Here is a 24,621-nt window from a genome sequence, read left to right as displayed (position 1 = left end):
CGCTCGCTGTGCACCAAGATTTAGCACCGATGGTTTTCAGAGCTAAGGAAGTGTTACCAGAATGGCATTAGGGTATTTTGTTTCTCTCAAATCCAAGCTCAAGAAGTGTTCCCTCTGACTTCGGGCCAAGCAGCAAATACAGACTTCTCTTCAAAGTCTGTCCTGGCTTCTAGAAGTCACGTTTCAGGTCTTAACATCCATGTCACAGGCAAGTGTTAAAATCTGGGAATTGGGGGAAGTTCAGTGTGTGTCTGCCCTAAGGGAAGCTGTTTAGTTGTGTGAAATGCTTTAATCAGAAGATTGAAACTTTCCTCAAGGGCGAAGAGTTCGTACGTCCCAGTTAACAGTTCCCCGCCAGGAAGCTGTTGGAAAGGCCAGGTTCTGGAAGCTCTGCCCCAGTTCAGTAGGGTTTATTTTAGCGCCCGTGACCCCGGGTTTGGCGTAGGCTACGGGAGAGGTCAGAGGAGATGGTCCGAAGGCTCCTGTCCCCTTGAAGCCACGCTCTGCTTAGAGACAACATGAACGTGCTCAGGCCGGTAGAAGTCCTCACGGGTCGGTGGGTGACCACAGCTAACTGAAGAGAGCCGACCCCTGAGTTGCTGGAATGGGGGTAGGAAAAACACAAAGGCCCCGCCGTTTATTTCGGCAGGAGTAGAGCTGCAGAGAGTTTGCCAGCACAGTCTCGGAGGAGAATGCTTAAGCTTTAAAATCTTTGGCGGCTTAAAGTGTGGGAGGGGGAGCGAAGAGAGCAGTGACAGCCTTGCCAAAGCCCTGAGGAGAGAGATGGTGGTGAAGATAGGCTTCTTTTAAGAAGGGAAAAAGAGGGAAGAGGCTCAGGCCAGAGACTGATATTGTTCAGAGAAGGTATTTCAAGCATTTAAATGTTCCCGAGATGCTTCCTCCTCTACTTTTCATCTCATGGGCACATCCCCTTGCGCTGCTGCGCAGTTCAGTCTTGTTTCCTTCCAGAAGCGCTGGTGGATCTGATGTCTGTGGTGGTGAAGATGTGTCCCTCTGTCTGTGAAAGCAGTCACTTTGCTGTGCTCCTTGGGGCCTATGGTGCCACTCTCAGCGTCCTGGGTAAGGGTGTGGGGCCTGGGTGGTATGGCCAGGGAGTGTGGGGACCAGGCAAGTGGTGTAACTAGAGGGTGTGACCAGGGAGTGTGACGGCACCAGGCAGGCCCTGTGACCGGGGAGTGTGAGGGGACCAGGCAGGCACTCTGACTGGGGATTGTGAGGGGACCAGGCCGTGTGGCCGGGGAGTGTGAGGGGACCAGGCAGGCACTCTGACTGGGGAGTGTGACCGGGGAGTGTGAAGGGACCAGGCAGGCACTGTGACTGGGGAGTGTGAGGGGACCAGGCCGTGTGACCGGGGAGTGTGAAGGGACCAGGCAGGCACTCTGACTGGGGAGTGTGAGGGGACCAGGCCGTGTGACCGGGGAGTGTGAAGGGACCAGGCAGGCACTGTGACTGGGGAGTGTGAGGGGACCAGGCTATGTGACTGGGGAGTGTGAGGGGACCAGGCAGTGTGATTTGGGAGCATGAGATCAGGTGGTGTGACAGGATGGGAGAAGCATGTGAGGGGTTCAGCTTTCTAAATGGGCCTTGGTTTGACTTCTAGACCAGAAGATTTTACTTCTCCTCCGGGCATATGAACAGAATGACCTCAGCCTCGTGAACTTCAGGTGAGGTTGGGCCTGGAGGGGCGAGCGGCAGCCTTTGAAGGCACTGTCCCAAGACTGGGGGAGCGTGTTCTGACAGCAAGCTCCCCAGGTTTTCTCTGGTGCCTTTGTGGTTCTCGGGGAGAGCTGGGATGGAAGGGGCTCCCCTCCGTCACACCCCGGCTCCCGCGGAAGGCCTGGCCTCACGCTCTAAGGATGGTCTGTGGCCATCCCTGAAGGAGCAGACCTGAGTGAGGGGCCCACGTGGTGCTCTGGGCGTTCAGCAGGCAGCCCTCACGCCAGCACACCGTGCCCGCTTGACCAATGGATCCAGGGGCTCAGCTGCTTGCCCACTCCCCCCACCCACCAGGGAACAGCCCCCTGAAGTAGCTAATTTATTTTGTGACTCGAATGACTCCTGCTGACCTGCGCAGAAATGAGTGTGTGTTTGGAGTTCAGTTTAGAAGTCTTCGTTAAGTAGATGTTCACTGAGCGCTTGCTGTTTGACAAGGTGCTGGGCCAAGCACTGTTGGGAACACCTAGAGGCATAAGCCACGGTCTTGTCATATCTCTTAAGGGGATCAGTGACTGTGAATGTAACTCTTCTTAATTGGCGTTTGGTGGCATGACCCAGCTGTCAGGGGAGCTTATGAGCGCGCCGTCTCCCGAGGGGTTGTCAGGGAAAGCTTCATGACCTGGTTGGCACTGGAGGGATTTGATGGATGTGAGGGTCGGTGGAGGAGCCTGGGGACACCACGTGGAAGGACCAGGGTCACCATGGCTGGGAGTTGGGAAAGTCAGTAAGTTTCTGGGAATGGTGAGCAGCTCAGCTTGTGTGTATCACAAGATAAGCAGAGGAAAGAGGTAGCGGGAAGGCCAGACAGCCTGGCTGGTCGGGATTGTAAGGATCAGACTGAAATACTCTCATTTCCATCCGGGAGAGAGACAGCTGATAGACCTTTGGGGGCAGAGAAATGGTCCCCGTCAGAGCTGGGCTCTCACGGAGCACTTTCCACTAGTGGGGAGGTGGGTGGATGGTAGTGGGGAGAAAAGGAGGAGGAAGGGGAGGCAATCTCTGGGGCCGCTGCAGTGGGTGTTGGTGTGTAACAGGTTGAGGTGTTTACATGGTAGACTCGAGGCAGCAACGGCCAGAAGGCCGTTGGGTCAGGCCTGCGGGGCTCGTGGCTGCCTGTGACTCGGGAGGGGTTTGAATCCGGAAGCATCTTGGAGCAGCTGGGATTCTCCAGCTGTGGCCCAGCATCTGGACTCTGGAGCCAGACTTCCCCGCTTGGCATTCCAGCTCTGCCACTGACCAGCTGGGCAAGTGACCAGCTGAGCAACTTCCTTAATCCTCCCGGGATCTCTTCCCCCGTTTGCAACATGGGGATAATAATGGTACCCCCGTCATGGGGTTGTCCCACAGATACGATGGACTAGTAGATGTGAAGGGCTTCGAGTAAGGGGCACGTTGTAAGCTCCGTGCAGGTGTCCTCCCCCGACACTGTCACCCGCCCCCATCACTGCTAGCCTCTCCACCACCCGCACCTCCCCCTTGGCTAGGGGGACTAGATGACAGCACTCTCGTCCCATGCTCCGGACAGTGCCTGGCGTGTGCTGGCTGCTTGGCAGAGCTACCCTTGCTGGTCATTGTCCCTGTCGTCCATTCTGTCCCAGGGGCGGGACGTGACCTGTCTTTGTCATCCCACCTGGCTCTAGAGTCCTGCTCTGGGGCCCTGCAGCGGTGGAGCATCACAAGACGTGCCGGAGCCTGGGCAAGTCACTGTGGCAGCAGCCGAGCGTCGGGGACATCCTCCGCCTGCTGGATCGGGACCGCATGATGGAGACCATCCTCCACTTCCCCCAGAAGCGGAAGCTGCTGCCCCCCGAGGTGCGGGGCTGGGGGCAGAGTGAGCGGGGGGCACTGTCAGCAGCAGTGGGTGCCTTCCTGCTCGCCCCGCTGAGGAGTCCGTCGGCCCCCTCGGCTTCAGCATCCTGTGAAACACACGCGCCGTTTCTCTTACGGGCTGTTAACATCGCGTCCCGTACAGTTCCAGCTGTACACGGAGGGACCGAGACAGGGCCCCCGTACACCTGTCACTCCGCTTCAGCCGTTATTGTCACTGGCCATGCTCGTGTCATTCATAACTGCCCTGCACACCCCTCGACCCCGGCAAAAAGACTAGTTTTTGCAAAATGGGAATACAGATGCCAAACATCCCCAAAATAGCTGTTTTGTGTTAGAAGCTCTGTTTTCTTATGCTTTTGAATATTCAAAATCATTTAAACTCTAGATTAGCGGCTAAGCACTCATGTGTTTCTTCTACATTGATGAGACCAGACCTCACGTTCTCTTTGTTTCGGGCTATCTCAGGATGCGGAGGAACTGATCTTTACAGACCGGAGCACAGTGGATCTCGATGGCCTTTATGACCCCTGCTTTCTCCTGCATCTCTTCAGCGAGCTCACCAGGCCGGGTGAGTGCGGCCTTCCACGGGCCGGGGCGCGGGGCCTGACCAGGGCGCAGGGCCAGACCGCATCAGCTTTCTCGTGGGGGTGACTACCATGGTAACAGAAGTTTGTTACTCATCCTAGAGTATCTCCATCCGCCTTCCCACCTTTTCATTCCAGAGATTTTTAGAAGAGTAACAGTGAATGTTTTGAATATACAGTGACTTTAAAAAAAATAAAAATAAAAACAAAGCCATTTATAATGTTAAATCTTGGGAGTATCCTTTCATCCTTGCTGTTTTTCCTAATTTTCAATGGCAAGAGCCTTTGCTGAATTCCCACTAGATAGTGATCAAATGCCACCAGGTTTTCTCTTTGAGAATGAGGGAGAGCCTGCCAAGGTTGGCTTTTTGTTGGGGTAAGTGTGATTTTGAAATTAAGTGTCGAGTAGCCAGAGGGCGGGAGTGTTTGTGAGCGAACTTAGGCGGGAGACAGCACATAGGCTGCACATGCGCGTGGTGGGTCTATTGGTTTGCGGCGTTTTGTCACTGATAGGCTTGTCATGATACCTCACTGTGGTTTTCATTTGCATTTCCTGATGGCTGATGGTGTCCAGTGTCTTGAGGTTTGTTGGCTCAAGAGAGCCGACAAACCTCAAGATTGACATTTTTTTACTGACATTTTTTTATTGAAATGTCAGGGCATGGGGCACCTGGGTGGCTGTGGGTTAAAGCCTCTGCCTTCGGCTCAGGTCGTGATCCCAGGGTCCTGGGATCGAGCCCCGCATTGGGCTCTCTGCTCAGCAGGGAGCCTGCTTCCCCCTCTCTCTCTCCGCCTGTCTCTCTGCCTACTTGTGATCTCTGTCAAATAAATAAATAAAATCTTTAAAAAAAAAAAAAGAAAAAGAAATGTCAGGGCATGTCATTTGCCCATTTTCTAATGTGATCTTTTCTTGTGTTTTTTTCCCCATGAGGTTTGGGGGTTCTTTATATATTCCAGATACTCGTCCTTTGTTGGGTATGTGGCTGACGAATATTTTCTCCCAGTCTGTAGCTTTTGTCATCCTCAGGACAGAGCCTTTCACCGAGCCCAGGTTTTTCATTTTGAGCAAGTCCCGTGGATCAGTTTCCCCTTTCGTGGATCACGTCAGTGCTGATGCTCGGGGCCGGGAGAGTCAGGAGCGGCTCGTGACTGCTCCTCGTGGGGCCTCCCCTGAGGAGGCCTCCGCTGGTGCTCAGTGAGGAGCAGGAGGGGCCTCTGGTACTGACCCCAGCCCCCTCTCGGCCTCCTCAGCAGGTGCCACCCCAGCAGGGGACTTGGGGTCCCGTCTCACAGCCTGCCGGGCGCCACACCGCGCCTTCGCTGGGGTGGGTGGGAGCAGGGCTGCGGCTTTCTCTGAAGTCTTTGGCTGGAGCGGAGCAGCTACTGTCCACATTTTGTCTTGCTAGGCTGCTTCTCTTCTAGCCTTCCTTCTAGAGCCTAGAGAGAGCAGCCTTTTGTTCAGGCTTTGTCGGTGCCTGTTGGTTTCCTGGGCCGCTGGCTTCTTCAGCTCAGAGTCTGGGACACCAGGGGCAGAAAGAAAACACGGGGAGCTCACCTGAGGCCCCCGGCTGGTCAGCCTCCTTTCCACCTTTCAGGGTCGTCTTACATCTGTCCAGGATTTTTCGTTTGTGCTTACTGCTAGAAATAGAGAAACTGTGTCCACTCCATCTTCCCAGAGCTACGCATATAATTTAAGTGATTTTTAACATTAGCTGATATATTCACAAGTTCAAAATTTAGGTGGTACCGGAGGGTCTGCGCTGAAACTCTCTTCCCACCCAACATCTGGCCTCTGTTTCCTCCCAGTGGGAACATGTTAGCTGCCTCTTGCAAGTGCTCCCGGGCCCAGCTCGCTCCTTTGTGGCCTGTCACAGCTGCTGTCGGGCCTACACAGAGGGACCCAGGGGCAGGTGTGGGGAATGGGGCAAGGCCTGTGTTCTGTGGCTCTGCCCATTGGTGTGGCTGGTGTGATGCCTTCAGGACCCCCAGGCTGCTTCCTGCTGGACTTAATTTAGCTGCACTGGGACACCGTGTCCTTATTTGTGCTGTTTTGTTCCTTTTCAATTACAGTTGTCTTTTTTTTTAAGGCTTTATTTTTATTTATTTATTTTTAGTTAACATGTAAGGTATTATTTGTTTCAGGGGTACAGGTCTGTGAATCATCAGTCTTACACAAAACACAGCACTCACCATAGCACATACCCTCCCCAATGTCCATCACCCAGACCCCCCATCCCTCCTACCCTCCTCCCCTCCAGCAACCCTCAGTTTGTTTCCTGAGATTAAGAGTCTCTGTCTCCCTTGCTGATTTCAACTTGTTTGATTTTTTTCCTCCCTTCCCCTGTGATCCTCTGCCTAATTTCTCAAATTTCTCATATCAGAGAGATCATACAATTGTCTTTTTCTGATTGATTTATTTCATTTAGCATAATAGCCTCTAGCTCTATACATATCCTTGCAAATGGTAAGATTTCAAATTTTTTTTTAAAGATTTTATTTATTTATTTGACAGATAGGGATCACAAGTAGACAGAGGAAGGTAGAGAAAGAGAGAGAGAGGAGGAAGCAGGCTCCCTGCTGAGCAGAGAGCCCGATGGGGGGCTCAATCCCAGGTCCTGAGATCTTGACCCACGCCGAAGGCAAAGGCTTTACCCCCTGAGCCACCCAGGTGCCCCAAGATTTCAAATTTTTGATGGCTGCATACTATTCCATTGTGTATAGATACCACATCTTCTTTATCCATTCATCTGTTGGTGGACATCTGGGCTCTTTCCACAGTTTGGCTATTGTGGACGTTGTTGCTCTAAACATTCGGCTGCACGTGCCCCTTTGGATCCCTACATTTGTATCTTTAGGGTGAATACTCCATAGTGCGATTGCTGGGCCGTAGGGTAGCTCTATTTTCAACTTTTTGAGGAACTTCCATGCTGTTGCCCAGAGTGGCTGCACCAGCTTGCATTCCCATCAACAGTGTAGGCGGGTTCCCCTTTCTCCACATCCTCACCAACACCTTGTTTTCTGAGTTGTTAATTTTAGCCATTCGGACTGGTGTGAGGTTGTATCTCATTGTGGTTTTGATTTGTATTTCCCTGATGCCGAGTGATGGGGAGCACTTTTCATGTGTCCGTTGGCCATCTGGATGTCTTCTTGGCAGAAATGTCTGTTCATGTCTTCTGCCCATTTCTTGATTTGATTATTTGTTCTTTGGGTGTTGAGTTTGATGAGTTCTTTATAGATTTTGGACACTAGCCCTTTATCTGATATGTCATTTGTGAATATCTTCTCCCATTCTGTCAGTTGTCTTTTGGTTTTGTGGACTGTTTCCTCTGCTGTGCAGAAGCTTTTTATCTTGATGAAACCTCACTAGTTCATTTTTGCCCTTGCTACCCTTGCCGTTGGCGATATGTCTAGGAAGAAGTTGCTGCGGCTAAGGTCGGAGAGGTTGCTGCCTGTGTTCTCAAGGATTTTAATGGATTCCTGTCTCACATTGAGGTCTTTCATCCATTTTGAATCTATATGTGTGTAGTGTGAGGAGACAGTCCAGTGTCATTCTTCCACCCATGGCTGTCCCATTTTCCCAGCACCATTTGTTGTCCTTTTATGCTCCAGCACTCCTATGTGTGAACAGACGTGCTGGTCCCCCACCGCTGCCTTTCCTAACAGGATGACAGAGTTGGGTCTCCTCGGGGCTTCCTCACTGGTGGCCCCTGGGGTTGCTGTGGCCCCCGGCCTCCGTGAGCACAAGGCTGAGCTAGGTCTTATTTATTTATTTATTTATTTATTTGACAGACAGATTACAAGTAGGCAGAGAGGCAGGCAGAGAGAGAGGAGGAAGCAGGATCCCTGCTGAGCAGAGAGCCCAATACGGGACTCGATCCCAGGACCCTGGAATCATGACCGGAGCCGAAGGCAGAGGCTTTAACCACTGAGCCACCCAGGCACCCCTGAGCTAGGTCTTATTTGCCGGAGAGCAGGGGCATTTCAGGCCTGCATACAGTCACCGCCACGGTGGGCAGAGATCTTCACTATTCCTGGGGACTCCCCGGTAGCCTAACAGAGAAACCGGGACCAGCGTGCGGCCCAGACGCTCTCCTGCTTCCCCTGCCTTCAGCCCTGGCGAGGTCTGTTTGTCATCCAACACAAAAATAGATTTTCCAGAGTCTGAAAACATGAGGTAACTTGAGTGGATTATAACAAATCACTTAGTCTGTTGCTCAGGCTCTTAAGAGAGCTTTTAAGAGACAGAAGGCAAAGGCTTGGAAAAACACTAATAAAAAAATACTAAAATTAGGACACAGTGTTCTCAGGATCTTGCATACTGCCCTTTATTGGTGGGGAGGAGAGTGTCTGGGAGGCCTTTTGTGAAGAGACGTAACTCGTAAATGGTCTTTGAAGTTAGGGAAATCGCCACATACAGCCTATTTTAAGTTTTATAGACATAATACACGTAGGAAAATTTGCAAAGCATATCCACCCTAAAAAGGATTTGTGGTAGCTTAAAATACCAATTACACTAAAATCATTCACAGCGAAGTAGAAAATTTTTAAAAGCAGAGAGGTGAATACAGATGTAAATACGAAAGTTAAAAGGGAAAAAAAACCAGACAAGAAAAACTAGGTCATTAAATTTTGCTCAGGAATACTTGTCATCCAGAACAAAAAGTGGAAGCATAATGTTTTAAACAAATGTTGTTGTCTTATAGAAGGAAGCATACCAGTTTGTAGGGAGAGAGAAATTTCTAACAGTAAAATGGTAAGTTGAACAGAACAGAAATCTGTGAACAGCATATGGCCAGTGTAGGCTAGGTTTATTGTTATTGAATTAAACCATGAATTTATTTTTCATGTTATTTTTAACATGTATTTTTCTTTTTGCTTCCTCCCTTGGTGGAAAAGTAAGCATGAAGAATGTCTTGAGCGAACTCTTACTGAAGCAGGGTAAATAGAAATGACCATGAGGGGCACCTGGGTGGCTCAGTGGGTTGAACCTCTGCCTTCAGCTCAGGTGATAATCTCAGGGTCCTGGGATCAAGCCCCGCATCAGGCTCTCTGCTCAGTGGGGAGCCTGCTTCCCCCGTCTCTCTCTGCCTCTCTGCCTACTTGTGATCTCTCTCTGTCAAATAAATAAATAAAATCTTAAAAAAAAAAGAAAAGAAATGACCACAAGCCATGCGTGTATGGTGGGAGTTTGGGCGAAACCACCAGCTGGATCAAGGAGCAGCACGTAGTGGTGCCCCTTTCTAGGCGGTGCCCCTCCCTGTCCAGCAGGAGCCAGGACCCTGTATTTGAACTTTCTGTGAATGGTGCTAGGCCCTATGTGTCCTTTGTCTTAGCTCCACATGCCCCACGTTGTGTTTGTGAGATTCTTCGTCCTGTGTGTGGGGCAGAGGTTCTCAGCAGCGTTCTTACTCCTTGTAATGTTAACAACCCTGTGTTGCTAACATCTTGCAATCCTCAGGGTGCCTGGGTGGCTCCGTCGTTGGGCATGTCTGCCTTTGGCTTGGGCTGTGGTCCTGGGGTCCTGGGATTGAGCCCTGCATCGGGCTCCCTGCTCAGCAGGAAGCCTTCTTCTCCCTCTCCCACTTCCCCTTGTTTGTGTTTCCTCTGTCACTGTGTCTCTCTCTGTCAAATAAATACACAAAAATCTTAAAAAAAAAAAAATTCTTGCACGCCTCAATTAGGCAGATAATTGGTTTTTAAGTGTGGCTGCCAGACTTCAGAGAAACTCTGGTCTCATTGCTCCATTACAGCCTTTGCTGCAACTGAGAACCTGTTTTCCTAACCTTACTGCCTCCCTCCTCCCGAGTCCTTGGCTGAGAAACAGGGTCAGCCAGGGCTGTTAGCAATGGCAGTGACAAATGCTTTCTCCACAGCGAGTTCTTGTCCTCGGCAGAACTGGATGGCTATCTGCAGCTCGTCGTGCATGAACGTCACAGAATGGAGAGGCCGGTGTGCGGCTCTGCGAGCCTCGTCCCCGGATCACGGGGACACAGGCCCCGTGGACTCCTCAGTCCCCTGCCATGCCGCCCCCGAGGAAGGGGTAGAGGAGGGGGCGTGAGGAGAAGCTCCTTGTGCTGGGGCACAGTTGTACTAACCACTGAAGCCCATGAAACGTGGGGTGCTTTTTATTTTAATCCTCGATCGTTGTGCTGGTTCGGCCATTTCAATCAGAAGATGTGTTATCAGAAGGTCAAATTGCTATTTATGAGGTTCCTGAAACAGAGAGTGGTGTTTATATCCGTGTTTTGATAGCCTGTTATATTTTCCGCACCCCAGGGCGGCTCTTTTCCTGAAGGGTGACAAAGCCAAGACTTCAGAGAATAGCACATGACCACGGACATGAAATTGACTTTTCCTCAGGGACACGTGGGAAACCCACTTGTCCTGGAGAATGTCAGTAATTACTAAAAATACTCTAGCCGGCTGAGTACTAGCTGTTTTTAGTGAGTGTAATATTAAATGTTTAGACTGTTCTCGTTCCCAAATATATTCCATTTGTGTGTGTTTGGTGTATAGGTATGTAGCTGTATCTTAACACATCTCATCTTTTCCAAAACAGCATTATCCCACAGTTGGATGCTTTTCTAAAGCTTTAGGGTTTTTTCCCCCTTTTCATCAAAAGCTGTCACTTGTTAGAAATGAGGAAATTTAGTCTGTACACTGTTGGAGCCCAAGATTATTCTTTTTTCATCCTTTTAATTTGCATCTGGATATTAAAAATGGAGTTTCTGCTGATAGACGTATTTGGGTTTTGCCTTTTTAAAATCCAGTCTGGCCATCTCTCCCTTTTAATTGGAATGTGTACACCATTTACGTTTAATGTGATTATTGATCTGATTCTGGTTTTATTTTCTTTGTTGGGTTTTAGCTACAGTGCATGTGTGTGTTGCTGTAGGGTTTATCGTGCTCACCTTGAATGGATCACAGTTCACCTTCGAGTGAGGCTGTACCACCTCACGGATAGTAGAAGCCCCTTACAGCGATATTGATCCGTTTCTGCCCCTTCTGGCTTTGTGTGCTGTTCTTACCAGATATTTTACTGCTGTATGTTGTAAAACTCACAATATGTTTTTGCTTCACATTGTCAGTTACCTCTTAAGGAGATTTAAACAGCTTATATTCATTATCTTACAGTTACCGTTTCTGGTTCTGGTAATTCCTCGGTGTAGACCCAGATTTCCATCTTCTGTCATTTTCCTTCTGCCTCAAATACTTCCTTTAAGAATTCTTATAGTTCACATCTGCTGATCAGTTCTTTCAGTTCTTTTGTAGAAAAAAGAGCTTAACTTTTGAATGGTTTTCACAGGGTATAAAATCCTAGGCTGACAGGATTTTTTTTCCCCCCTCTTACTGTACTTGAAAGATGTTGCCACTTGATTTTGGATTGCAGTGTTTCTAACAAGAAATCTGCTGTTAGGGGCCAGCATGACTGTGGGTTGAGCATCCAACTCTTGATCTCAGCTCAGCTCTTGATCCAGGGTCATGAGTTCAAGCCCTGCATTGGGCTCCACACTGGGCGTGGGTCTACTTAAGAAAGAAAGAAAAGGAAAGAAGGAAGGAAGGGGGGAAGGAAGGAAAAAAAAAGAGAAAGAAAGGGAGGAAGGAAGGAAGGAAGGAAGGAAAAGAAATCTACCATCGTTCTTACTTTTGTGTCTCTGTATGTTGTGTGATTGCTCTGCAGATATTTTTTTTATCATTGGTTTCAAGCAGTTTCATTAGAATGTGCTTTAGTGTAATTTTTTTCATTTTCTATTTGAGGTGTTCATTGAGCTTCTTGGCTCTGTAGGTTTATAGTTCTCATCAAATTTGGAAAAGTTTTGGCCATTATTTCTTGAAACTTTTCAGGGACTCTAATTACACATATATTATCCTGCTGGAAAATTGTCCCACAGCTCCATGATGTTCTGTTCCAGGTTTCAATTTTTTTTTTTCTCTGTGTTTCAATTTGGATCATTTCTGTTGCTGTCTTAGAGTTCACTGACCTCTTTGTCTATAATGTCTAGTCTGCTAATAATCCCTTCCAATGCATTTTTCATCTCCAACATTTTAATTTTCACCTCTGGAAACTTGGTTTGAGTTCTTATATCTTCTGTGTGTCCATTTAACATGCTCAGTGTTTCCTCTAGCTTCTCGAACATGCAGAATGCAGTTGTAGTAGTCATAAAAGTAGTTACAACAACTACAACAGTAGTTCTGTTACCTTTGTCATATCTAAGTCCTTTTCACAGGGTGGATTTTCCTCTTCTGGTGGGCTGTATTTGTGCTTGTTTGAATGTCTGGTAATTTTTTATTGTAAACCAGACCTGGTGAATTTTATCTTGTTTCATCCTGGATATTTTTATATTCCTGTGAATGTTCTTGAGCTTTGCTCTAGGACACATTTGAGCTACTTAGAAATGGTCTGGTCCCTCCAGTCTTGCTTTGAATCTCTGTTAGGTGGCACCAAAGCAGCGTTTTAGTCGGGGGCAAGCTTCGCCCCACAGCTGACATTAAATCGTTCTGAGCAGTCTCCCTTTTCCCTGTGAACTGGGAGGATTTTGCCCTGGCTGGTGGGGACGGGAACTCTTTCCAGGCAGGCACAAGCCTGGGGTTGTCCCTGTTCCTCAGCCTCGGCCGGCTTCCTCATACACTCTTGCCGAGTGGCGCTCTGGGACTGGAGCTCTCTTCCCTGGGACTCTCCTGTGTGAATTCTGGCCACCTTGGCCACCCAGCCGGGCGCTCTTGTCTGCACAACTCAGCATTCTTCAGTCTCTGCCTGGGTTTGTCCTCCCTGGGCCTTGGCCTAGAAATCTCCAGGCTTCGAGCTGGGATGATCAGAAGGTTCATCTTGTTTTCTCTCTTGGAGATCATGGCCATTTGTTGCCTCAGGTCCAATGTCTTGAAAAACCTTGTTTCGTTTCTAGTTTTTAGTCACTTCTGGTGACAGGTAATTCAGGTTTCTGCCACTGTCTTGGGTGGAAGTGGAAATCCTGGTTATTCCTTGATAAACATTGAGAAAGCGGAAGGGAACTGTGTGCATGCATCTGTGCCCCCATCAGTCGCCCTTCAGGGGAGATGCTGGTGGAAGGTCTAGGGAGGTCTGCCGCTTCCGAGGGACAAGGACACTTTATGGTGTAAAGGGATTTCTGTGCTCATGGGCGGCCACCCATTTGGAGACTATTCTGTGTTTGTGGAACTGTTGGAATTATAGAGAAGTAGCTGATTATTGCGGTTTTTCTTCTTATTGTTGATTCTCAGGTTTTTTTAATTGCCAGAATTACCTTTTAAAAGTCTAACGTTAGGAAGAGAAGAAAAAAAGAGTTAGACTTTTTAAAAACACTGGTGGCATTTCTTTAATCGATAGTACATTCCAAGATGGTGCACTGGGGGTCGTCACCTCCGTTGGTTTGTGTTGGGTTCCCAATTGAACAGGAACACCAGCTCCCCAGTCCCTCGGTCTACAGAGCGTCTGTGTGGGTGATTGCCATGACCAAACCTGCCGCTTAGTTGTTTTTAAACACAGTGACCTGTCCCTGTTCTAAGGTTTTTCTTCAATTTTTATCTTACAATTTGTGACAGCATTTATGTTGTAAAAAGCCTTAGATCTTTATTAAAGAGGATTCTAAGTGTCCTGAATTTTGTTATTGGTAATCAGGCCCTTTAAGTCGTGGTCATGTGGGTCCCTGTGTATATCCAACCTTCTCTCTTGGTCACGTCATTTCCTGAAATGGTTGTAGGTTTTTACTAAAATCGATGGGTCGGAGGTGCCTGGGTGGCTCAGTCAATTGAGCATCTGCTCAGGTCTCCATCACAGGAACCTGGAATGGAATCCTGAGTCAGGCTCTCTGCTCAGTGGGGTGTCTACTTCTCCCTCTCCCTGCCATTCAACCCTGCTTGTGCTGTCTCTCTGTAGCTCTCTGTCAAATAGTCAATAAAATCTTTAAAATCTTAAAAAAAAAAAAAATTGTTGGGCCACAGGTCAGACAGGTTTGCCCTGGCTAAACTTTCCAGCTTCCCTGCCTTTCATATTTTCCTTAGTGGTGTTTGTGGCTAGGAATTCAGAAGCTGTGGGCTGAACAGGGTAGAGACAGGAAGTTGGGTTTCTCGGCTGAGAGCTCCCCAGTCGTGTTCCCCAGGGATCTCGTGTCTCAGGTCTAAATGGCACCTCATTCTTCTCTGGCTCGTTGAGTATTTGTGAGAAGTCATGAAATCATCCCGATTGGGGTTGACAAACATTCTAGAAGCTGCAAGTAGGGGTTATTGCCATGCAGGGAAGATAGGCTTTAATCCAACTTCAGCAGAAGCTAAAGGGAGCTGGAGATACTTACATTTCTTGTATCTCCCACTCATAGCTGATGTTGGCAAGAGGAGACTTAACCCCCATGTTACACAAGCATCGTGATCATTCCGTATGTGTGTGTTCATCGCTAATGTTGGCAAAATGCAAAAGGAAATTTAATTCCCCATGTTACACAAGCATCACGATCATTCCTTGTGTGTGTGGATTTAATGCTGTATTTTACTTCCATAGAATTTGTGGTGGATTGTCGAAAATTTTTGGATTCCAATGCTCTGGGTCTAACTGTCGCAGCCCTCAGCAGCTATGACCCCCAGATGCGGGCTGCGGCCTACTACGTGCTGGCGGCCTACTACTCTCAGCTGGAAGGGGCGCGGTTCCGAGAGCAGTCCCAGGTGAGTGGGGCTGAGGGTCCTGGCGGACCTCTGGAGCTGGCTTTCTGCTGGGTCTGGTAGCAGCATTTCTGGGGAGCATAGAAATGTGTTGGAAGGAGACTGCTGACAAAGAACCAAGGTCCATTCCCTTGTAGGGAGTGATGCTGGGGGGTTACCTCTGGTTTTCAGCCCTCACGGAGACTGAGAAAGCTCTCTCCTTCCTAACACTTCTTGTGTGTAGGTGGGCAAAGCAGTTCAGTTTCTTTGGTCTGAGCTGAGTGGTTAAGGCAGCTGTTACCCAGAACACACCGAGCCCCAGAAGCCTGGGCTCCAGGGCGGCAGGGAACAGGAGGAGCCTCGCTTGTCCCCTCTGCCCTTGGGCACGTGCCCAACTCCTCGAGGAAGTGATCAGGGACACTGCCATTCCGAGCGTCATCTCTGGTGGCCCCTGGGATGGGAAGAGTAGGCCGCCTGGCAGAGCTGTGTTTCAGCTGTGCAAGACAAGGCTGGTCACAGTTCTGAAAATTCTTTTTTTCCCCCCCTTCTTCTGTTTTCCTGGTTTTAAGCTACTCTACCTGTTGGATGTAGTCCGGAATGGGATCCGAACTCAGAACATGAGACTCACCTTTACCTTGACTCTCTTCATTGCCAAAGCAGCCTCGCAGATTTTGAAACCAGGTACCACCGCATGTCTGCATGTCGGCATTAATCCCACCAGCGTGATCCGCCGTATGTGTGAATAAGGCCGTGTCCGGCTCACGCTGTGCTCTGACAGTGAGCCGCGTGTGTGCCCTCGGGCACGGGCAGTGAGTAAAGCGTGGCTGTGAGGAAGATCTTTCTGGGTGCCGTGGCTGAGATTAGAAAGAAGCCCAGTGAGGAAGCCCAGCACAGAGCAGTGTGTGTGAGGGGGCGTGGGATGTGTCCTCGCATTTGCTGTGGGCGTGGGACGCCACAGGACACGCCTGTCGTGGCACCTGCCCCCCGGGACTGCTGTGAGGGAGCACGGGGGTCCTGTACCTGCAGGGCGCCTGATGCAGGAAGTCTGTCCCACAGCAGCTGTGGGTCTGTTTATGGAAGTGAGAGTCTGCACAGCTCGTGGGTCCTGAGCTAGAAGGTGTTTGGCCTGGAAGCCGTCACCATGCAGGTGCTGGCCTGGGTCCGAGAACACACGGCTCCTTGTGCGGTGGCCACGGGCATCACTGCCAAGGTAGCCTGAGGACAGGTGTTGGCTGTGTTGGGGTCACAGGGTTCTGTGTCATGTGGTCTCGTTCAGATGCAGAAGCAGCCCCCCCCATCCAAGGCCCCCCATGTCAGATAGCCTGTCCAGGGTCCCGCAGGTCCTCTCCAGTCGCATTGCTGTTAGAATTCAGATCTAGTTTCCATCTTCTCTGTATAGTTTTTATTTTATGGTTTTTCTTTTAGTAATTACAGGAGAGACAGTAATCAGTCATTTGTAGACTCTAAAGAAAGAGACACTTCTGAGAAACTATCGTAGCAGAGGCCATGGTGATTGGTCTGGCCTGTGCCATCTCAGACCAGTGTCAGGGCCGGGAGCACAGGCAGCAGTGGTCAGGGGGTGGCCTCCGAGGATCTGGGCAGTCAGGACAGGTCGGAGGTGGTGATCAGAGGGTGGGAGGCGGCAGGGGGAGGAGGCGTGTGTCCACGTCGGCCTCATTGCATCCCAGAGTGATGGGGGGGGCATCTGAGGCTCCCGTGCTAGGACACTGCCCTTCAGCTAGAGGCCAGTCGGGGTGGGCGCCAGCCCCCCTCTGCATCCCAGCCGATCGGAGCTCATGCGGTGGGCTGCTGGCGGGGGCGGGGCCGCACCCTCCGTGGTTTGCGAACCGTGTGCAGCCTGGAGCTGGGTGTCTTCTTGCTGCAGTCTGGTTCTCAAGAACTGAGAATCGGAATAAGGATACAAAAGCTCCGTGCGGGGTACGGATTTCTGACCCCCAGCTCCTGCTCCCAACTCCAGCGGAGTGTGGGGGTGCTGCCGGGGCCTGATCTGAGTGACTGTCTGCCTTTGTTCTCAGAGGACCACATGTACTTGAAGATCAACAAGTTCCTGCTGTCACACGAGTACTTGAATATGAGCAAAGTTCCAGGCTTCTACCAGTTCTTCTACAGCTCAGACTTGGAGGTGAGGCTTCTGAAGTCCCCAAGGGCCCCTGGAGACTCCTCCGTTGGATCATGAGCCCCTGCTGTCATTCTGGTACTCTCCCCCGGGTGCTGTTGGCGGCCGGCAGCCCAGTTGCGCAGACAGTGTTGGAGCGAGACGGTCAGGAAAGCGAAAGGTCACGCAGGCCCACTTGTCGAAATGCTTCTCATGCCATGTGTTAATTCTTAGGTGGCTTCTCACATGTTCAAAACAGTCCTTAAGAAGCCTGCGTTTTATGGCACTCTCATTCTGTGTCCTTGGTGAAGGGCCGGGGTCGGTATTAAATGTGATTTTGTAGACCATCTGCGTGAGTCGATGCAGGGCAGTGTTTGAACTTGGCCTGAAGAAACCAAGTCAAATCCTGAGGCTCTTCAACGACACAGCCAACAACAGACAAACGTCTTTGCGGCTGTGGCTGTTGCTGTGCTGCCGGCACTCGGGAATGGTGGGGTTTGTAGGGGCCTCGGGTCACAGGGCTTCTGTGTCAGGAACAGCAGTCTCCTGCTTGCCTGGGTTACAGCAAAAGACAGAACGGGAATGGCTGTTCGAGATCCTTCGGCAGGGGATGCGGGACAGGCACTGCTACGAGCTCTGTGCCCGGCGAGGCGTCTTCCACATCGTCCTGTCCTTCTTCAACAGCCCGCTGTGTGACGATGAGGCCCAGGTAGGTGGCGCCCACAGTCTGTCTGAGCGCATTAGGGCTGTGCTGCTTCTCAAGGTGGTTTGGGGGGGTGGGGTTTGTAGAGAGAGAATGAACGGGAAGGGGCAGAGGGGGAGAGAGAGAGAATCTCAAGCAGACCCCACACTCAGCACGGAGCTGGATGGGGGACTCGATCTCATGACCTTGAGATCGTGACCTGAACCAAAACCAAGAGTCAGATGCTGAGCCACCCAGGGCTGCCCCATTTTTCTGAAGGTTTTATTTGCAAGTGAAATCTGTGCATTCTAATCCCAGCCTGGACATGACCGACCTACTCATGTGACATCAAGCTGACTTTCCACGAGGGAAAATGAGATCCCACGAGTGCCTTTCCTGTAGAGGCTGTGGGCTGGCGCTCACTGCCAGCTGTCCTCGGGTGATGTGCTGTTTGTCGTGGCCCCTGCTCTGTGGCTTGGCCTGCTAGTAGAGCTACCCAGTAACTGTGAGCCTTTGGAGCCACCAGAATGTCACTAAATGCACAGAAGCTGTATTTTCCCAAAACTCAGCTAGGAAACAAGAGTTGGAGTCAAAACCAACAGTGTCAGAGCCAACGAGGGAATGCCCTTGACCAAGAGCTCATGTGTTCTAAAGGCCAAGGGTGGCTGGAAGGAGTAACTAGGTGAAGCCACGGTATTTGGATTAATTTGTAGCCCTGTCAGCTTTTGTGTCTGATAGTGTATAAAATGTGGGTAAATGTGAGCAGGTCAGAAGAGAGAAACAAGTCGGAATAAACTGAATTTGGATATGATAGTTTTTTTATTTTTTATGGCATGGGAGAACTCTAAAACACCCAATTCACTGTTCAAGGGGCAGTCCTGTGTTTCTGTCTGCCTTTCCAGGTGGTAAAACGGAAGGGACAAAATGGGCCACTAGCTGTTTTTCTGGATGAAGAGTCGGTCCGTGTTCTCTCCCAGCCTCACATCTGGGCCATGTGGTTTCTGAGCCACGACTTGAGGCCCGTGGGTTGGTTCCTTAGGATGGGCTCGCAGGCGTGGGCTCCCCCAGGGTGGGCAGTGGCTGTGGAGTCTGTGTGTCCGGCCAGCATCGCCACCACGCTCCCAGACTTAGCCAGGCAAGCTTCGTCTGCCACCCCCTGGGAACGGGACAGACCGTGATGTTGTTTAACTTGTTCCTTTGATCCAGTAAACTTGGTTTTCGTACTGAGAAGTAACTCTTAGTTTTGGGTTTTCAGAATTGGATTCTCGAAATTCTGCAGAACGCTGCCCGGGATGCCCAGTCCGCCTATGAGCTCCTGCGGGACTATAGCCTTTTAACGTGGATTTTACACATCCTTGAGAGCAGGTAAGCACTTTGTGTGTGAGACGTGTGTTGGGTGGGAAGAGAGTGGGGTGGAGACCGTGGAGTCCGCTGCTGGCTTCGGTGTTGGTGGGAAATGGGCAGTAGAATCCAGTAGAATCCAGACTCTCTCGTTGGGACTTCAGGGGATGGTCCAGCTAGAAAGGAGAATCACGCCGCACCCCATCCCGTGCCGAAGCCTTGTTTGTGCGGCAGGCTCCCTGTTTTGACTTGGATGCTGTGCCTTTGGGGGCTGCGGTGGGGGTAAGCAGCTGGGATTGCTGGGGCCGGGGCCAGCTTACCACCCACTGCCAGGTGCAGCCACTGCGGCAGAGTCTGTCCCGTGACTCCCCCACCCCTGCTCCAGCCAGGGTCACCAAAAGGAGAGGACATGGCAGTGAGCGTTCCGTACTTGGTTACAGGTTTCTGGAGACCCAGCTGCTGTCCAACATCATCTCCTTGCTACACACACTGTGGGTGACCAACCTGGGGGACAAAGGAGTGGCGTTGGAGGACCAGGCTTCCTGCCAGCCAGGGTCCCAGGAGCCTCAGAAGCTGCTTGCCCTGCACTTAGTCAACGAGTTCCTGTATGTTCTCGTTGCGCTCACAAGGCACCTGAGGTAAGCGCCTGCCCTACCGGCGTGGCCCCTAGTATGGGGCCTCTGTGGACGTCCCCTCTCAGTCCCCTCGGTCCCCTCGGTCCTGGCTCCACAGGTGGGGCTGTGGGCCCGAGGGCTGCTGTCAGTCGTGGATGATGTCAGAAAATCTATTTTAGCTGTTTCTTCTTTTCTGCTTCAACTTCGGGAGGCTCCTTTCACAACCCTGAGAACCTGACACTCTGGAAACCTAAAACGTGTCATAGCGGATCATTTTTAGCGGCAAACAACTTGATAATTTGATTCAAGCACTTCAAGTGGTGTCTTGTAGAAAGAACGTCTTTTCCATGACTTTAAACCTAAGAAAGGCAGGCTGTTCCCAGATTTGCCTCTGCCTTTGCCAGCCCACACAGACTCACTTGTCTGAGACTCTCATTGAAAATTCCAGTATTTCCATCTGGCTCCTGGAATAATGCTCCTCGGTTCCTCAGACTGCTGACTGCTCCCCAGATTCCACTGTCTTAGAGAAAATGCAGCCTGTGTGCTCCGAGTTCTGGCTTAGGGACAGAGGTAGTGCTCATTGGAGCCGGAAGAACTGATCGCCAATAGGTGATAATCTCAGTGAAGACTTTCTTGATAAATCTGAGAGCATGTGGTCTTTGGTTGCTCTGAATTACGAAATCAGTGCCGACAGACCGCTTTCTTATTCCGGGGCTGTTGAAAGACACACTGGTGTTTGAGAACTGATTCCTACTTAAAATAATTTTTAATATTGTGTGGAGCAGCTGGTATTGAATTTTCAGTTCCCTCGAGGTTAGGGCGGATTTCCTGCGGGAGCTCACGGTCCAGTTTGGCCGTGAGTGGGGCTGAGTCTGTGAGGGCGTGAGGCGCAGGGGAGTCTGCCGTCCTGTGGTGCTCAGTCAGGCGGCTGGTGTCCCGACCCTCTCGGCCTCTCCGCCTCGCTCTCCCGGTTAGCCATGGTTTCCAGGAGATTTCTATGCCTTCAGCATGGAGGGGAGACTCGGGTCCCCACCGAGCCTCTGCTGGAGCGGCTTGCTTTTTCCTATTCTTTGTGGTGGGCTCCATGCCCCTGTGTCTGTTGTGAAGGGACACCCGAGTCATGGGTGGACCTTCGGCCCCTCTGGGTCTGTGGCATTGCCCAGCCACCCTGGTCCTGGGCTGGAGGATGAGGAGGCAGCTTTTGCTCAGTTTGTGACATTGGCTCCCTACAGGCTGACCTTGGCCTCCGCCCAGCTGACCAGCTTCTTCGTGGCGCTCGACTCCGTGCTCAGGTACCGGGCCACCGTCATGCAGGCCTTCAAGGACATGAACCGCTTCACCGTGAACAAGACGGTGCTGTCCACCAAGGACGTCCTCGTCCTCCTGCACAAATGGAGCCTCCTCGAGAGAGACGCGATGCTCCAGCAGGACCTGAGATCGGCCATTGAGAAATACCAAGTTAGGGAGCTCCTGAGTGAGTGTCGGGACCTGACGGTGTGGTGTTCCCCAAACTGTGCTCATGTCCCCCGCAGAACCGCTGGCACATGCCCTCTCTGAGCAGCGTGGCCAAAGCTGATGAGGTCCCGAGGGCGGGCCCCCCATTCTTGGGGAGACCTGGCTTGGAGCTCCCCCTGCCACTGTCATTGCTCCCAGGGAGGGCCGGCGGGTGGGTTTGGTTGTGGTGAGGACAGATGGGGTTTGTCCTGAGAGCAGCGGTGACCGTCACAGTCCGGTCCGGTGTGGAGCTCTCGCCGGGCTCCAGAGGTAGGAGCGTGTCCTGTGGGAGCCGAGCAGGGGCCAGAGCTCGGGACCTCTCCCTCTTCCCTCCTCTGTTACCCACCTGCCCCGATCTGTGTGGGGAAGAGGGCGTCAGGCTCACTGCCTTCCTCTCTGGGTGGGTGACAGAGATGCTCAAGGACAAGAACAAGCCCGTTGTGCCAGCCCGAGCCCGAGGCCCACGGGGCCGGAAGAGGAGGCCCGGGGAGGCAGAGGAGACGGCTGACCCTGAGCTGCAGGCAGCTACCCTGGAGACGTGCAGGGGCCTCCTGAGGTCCATACTGACCCACTGGGGGCCCGCGGACGGGGCCGCCCCCGAGAGCACTGCACCGGGCCTGGCGTGCGCTGCCATGTCCCTGGCGGTCCGCTGGGCGCTGCGGTCGGTGGCGGAGTGTCCGCCGAGCAGGGCGGAGGCCTCAGGACTGCTCGGCTGGCTGAAGAGCCACGTTCTGCCGCAGCCGGGGGTCGTGGCCGAGCTGCTCGGGGACAGCGCCGTGAGGAGTAGCATCTTCAAGCTGTACAGCCGGTTCTGCAGCGCTGGGGAGCTGGCGGGGCCCGCGCGGAGCCTGGCCTGCCTGTTCAGCGAGGTCCTGCTGCAGCTGCTGGCGGCCCAGGGCCCAGTGCGGAGCCCCTGCCACCCGGCAGTCCAGCGCCTCTGCCTCGCCTCCCTGCAGGAGGACGATGGAGCCACTGCAGGTGAGGTGCCGCGTCAAGCCTGTCGGGGACTCGGGATGTAGCACTCACGCGGCCGAGCCAGAGTGTCGGGCTTGTAGCTGCCGTTGGGCCCTGGACGTGAAGGGAGCGGAGGCCTTTGCCTTTGCTCTCAGGCGAGAGCCCAGGGGCGGCCGTATGTGTGTGGACAAGTGCCCCCTCAGGCCCACTGCGGGGCGCCAGCTGTCCTCCGTTCCCAGCCTTCCTCCTGCGAGGGCTTCCTTCTCACGGGGCACACGGGGTACACGTGGCTGCAGGTGCACGCGTGTGCGGACTTGCACGTACACGCCCGGGCACGCATACGTACCGTCCTTTCCGCCATCCTTTCCCCAGAGATGGGAGGGGAGCAGGAAGGGAGGATAGCTAAACCAGCAGCCCAAGCAGGTGACCTCCCAGGGGCAGGAGTCGGGGGGTGACTTCTCTCGTCTGGATGCTTTCGGGGAGTTGAGTCTGGGCCTGGGAAACCCTGTCACCTCCCCCGTGCCATTGAGGAAATGATGTGACATGATCTCGGAACCTCTCCTCAGACCTTAATTCTGATTTTCTGCACGGGTGGCCAGAACCAAGAAGAAACTTGGCTTGTAGTAGCTTTCCTTACATTTTACACACATTGATCAAATAAAAAGATTAATTTTAGAGTAAAGAAGATTAACCCCAAAGTTAAGCAAAGGCAAAATTAATTTTTCTTAAACATTTGCTCACCTCCTTTTGCCACAGTTCATTGGGCATTGAGCAAAGCCCCTGTGTCCCCATGCGTGGGGGGAGGGGCATTGGGGGGAAGTGACCGGTTTTCCAGCGAAGTAGCTTGTGTCCTAATGGCCCTGTTGTCCACCTCTTCCTCAGCCACCGCAGCGTTCCTGGTGTCTCTGTACATTAAAGACATCTGGCTGGGGGCCCAGCGGCCAGACACCCTCCTAACCCATGTCCAAATGATCTGTGACGCCACAGAGGACACGCTAAGTGGCGACGAGGAGGCTGTCGTCATCCTCTGCAAGGACATCGCTGCCTCGGTCCCCAGCGCGTGACGCCCTGCCTCCTGATACCTCCTGACCCCAGGTTCTAGAAGTTTGGTTGAGTCAAGGTTTTCATGCAGAAGTTCTGTCTGCGGTCACTGTGTTTCCTGACAAGTGACGTTGACTCATTAATGCTCCAGCAGGCACAGAGCGCACGCAGGGTGGTTGGAGCTGTAGTGGGCGGGGGGCCTTCCGGGCCGCAAGCCCGTTCAGTGTTCAGATAGGCAAGACCCTTCCTCTCGGCTTCATCGCTCTCCGGAGAATACACGTCAAGTTGAGGTAACACTTCCGAGCACAGAAGAGATTTGTGCATGTTAAAGCCAAAATGTCCAAGAATACAGTACGTCAGCTAAAAGAGGGTGAAGAGAGATGTTTCAGCTTTTCTTCACGTGAGAAGTCTTACAGAGCTGTGTATCACTTTGTGAGTGAATGAGTTCCTGCCAGTGTTAATTATTTTAGTACATAAAAGGGCGTCACACTAGACCCTTACTGTGTAAAATGGATTTGACCTCTACTTTGGAAAGAAAGCCTGTATTTTTTTTTTAATTGTTCCAAAGCGGGGGCTTGGGATTTTGTAACTTGTTAATAAATATCTATTTTTGTTAGACGTTTGTGTTTTACTTAATTGGTTTTAACAGGCCATTTTATTTCACAGAAATGTGCATTTTAGAGGTCAAGATTTGACTTTAAGGTTCTTATGTTAATTGGTACAGCAGCCGACAAACCCTAGAGAATTCTGGCGCGTGCGGCTAGAGCTCCGCGTGTGCCCACAGCCCTCCCATACGGTGTTGGGGGCTAAGTGGGGGGGATTGCTGCTTGGCCTCGGTCACAGGACCGCACAGCGGCCTTCCCAGTCCCTTGGCCTCAGCTTAAACGTTGACACTTTGATGTTCCTGCAGTGTTCCTTAGACTGGGTTCTGGTGGTTTTCCATGATGGAGGATTTTTGATTTTTTTTTTTTTTTAATTTATTTGACAGACAGAAATCAGAAGTAGGCAGAGAGGCGGGCAGAGAGAGAGGAGGAAGCAGTCTCCCCGCTGAGCAGAGAGTCTGATGCGGGGCTCGATCCCAGGACCCCGGGATCATGACCTGAGCCGAAGGCAGAGGCTTTAACCCACTGAGCCACCCAGGTGCCCCCACAATTGAGGATTTTTGACCAGGATAAGCGTAGTGCTTGTCTGCTTCCAATCCCCTTACCCAGTCCGGGCTCCTTGTCTAGAAAGCAGGGTGTGGCTGCCTCCCCTTCCCCACACCCCAAACACCTGAACAGTGTGTTTTGAGACCATTCCCAAATCAGACTTGTGCTTTTAGGTTCAAGTAAGAAAGTCCACGTGTTCTTTCTCACGCCTTTTCTGTATCTCTGGAGCTCCGTCTCCCCGCCCTCATCTTCCTTTCTAGCCCACTGCCCCCAGTCAGGGAAGCCGAGCCTGCCCCCATCTGGGGGATATATCAGTCTACCTGGGCTGGGGTGTGGGTTCTGGGGCTTTGTGCTTTCTGTCTGCCAGGGCCAGGCTGTTGGGCACTGAAGGACTGGATCCTTCGGAGGACTCGGACCAGAGGTCCCGTAACGT

At 51.7% G+C, this 24,621-nt stretch overlaps 1 protein-coding gene across 1 annotated transcript in view; it reads left to right on the top strand.

Annotated features, from left to right (window-relative positions):
* The window catches only part of LOC111155685 (URB1 ribosome biogenesis 1 homolog (S. cerevisiae)), a 68,369-nt gene extending 44,739 nt beyond the window's left edge, over nucleotides 1-23,630 (top strand). Inside the window, exons 27-39 of the mRNA XM_022515980.1 lie at nucleotides 970-1,080; nucleotides 1,622-1,685; nucleotides 3,378-3,549; nucleotides 4,033-4,135; nucleotides 14,662-14,822; nucleotides 15,368-15,479; nucleotides 16,835-16,941; nucleotides 17,480-17,623; nucleotides 18,852-18,961; nucleotides 19,378-19,575; nucleotides 20,784-21,025; nucleotides 21,457-22,023; nucleotides 22,882-23,630. Coding sequence (XP_022371688.1) covers nucleotides 970-1,080; nucleotides 1,622-1,685; nucleotides 3,378-3,549; nucleotides 4,033-4,135; nucleotides 14,662-14,822; nucleotides 15,368-15,479; nucleotides 16,835-16,941; nucleotides 17,480-17,623; nucleotides 18,852-18,961; nucleotides 19,378-19,575; nucleotides 20,784-21,025; nucleotides 21,457-22,023; nucleotides 22,882-23,063 — 2,273 coding nt within the window. The 3' untranslated portion in view covers nucleotides 23,064-23,630. The remainder of the gene's footprint in view (nucleotides 1-969; nucleotides 1,081-1,621; nucleotides 1,686-3,377; nucleotides 3,550-4,032; nucleotides 4,136-14,661; nucleotides 14,823-15,367; nucleotides 15,480-16,834; nucleotides 16,942-17,479; nucleotides 17,624-18,851; nucleotides 18,962-19,377; nucleotides 19,576-20,783; nucleotides 21,026-21,456; nucleotides 22,024-22,881) is intronic.
* The last annotated feature ends 991 nt before the right edge of the window (nucleotides 23,631-24,621 follow it).

This window comes from Enhydra lutris, unplaced genomic scaffold (genome assembly GCF_002288905.1).
Source record: "Enhydra lutris kenyoni isolate GAN:26980312 unplaced genomic scaffold, ASM228890v2 scaffoldscaffold43, whole genome shotgun sequence".
NCBI lineage: Eukaryota > Metazoa > Chordata > Mammalia > Carnivora > Mustelidae > Enhydra > Enhydra lutris.
This window is presented reverse-complemented; position numbering and strand designations above follow the sequence as displayed.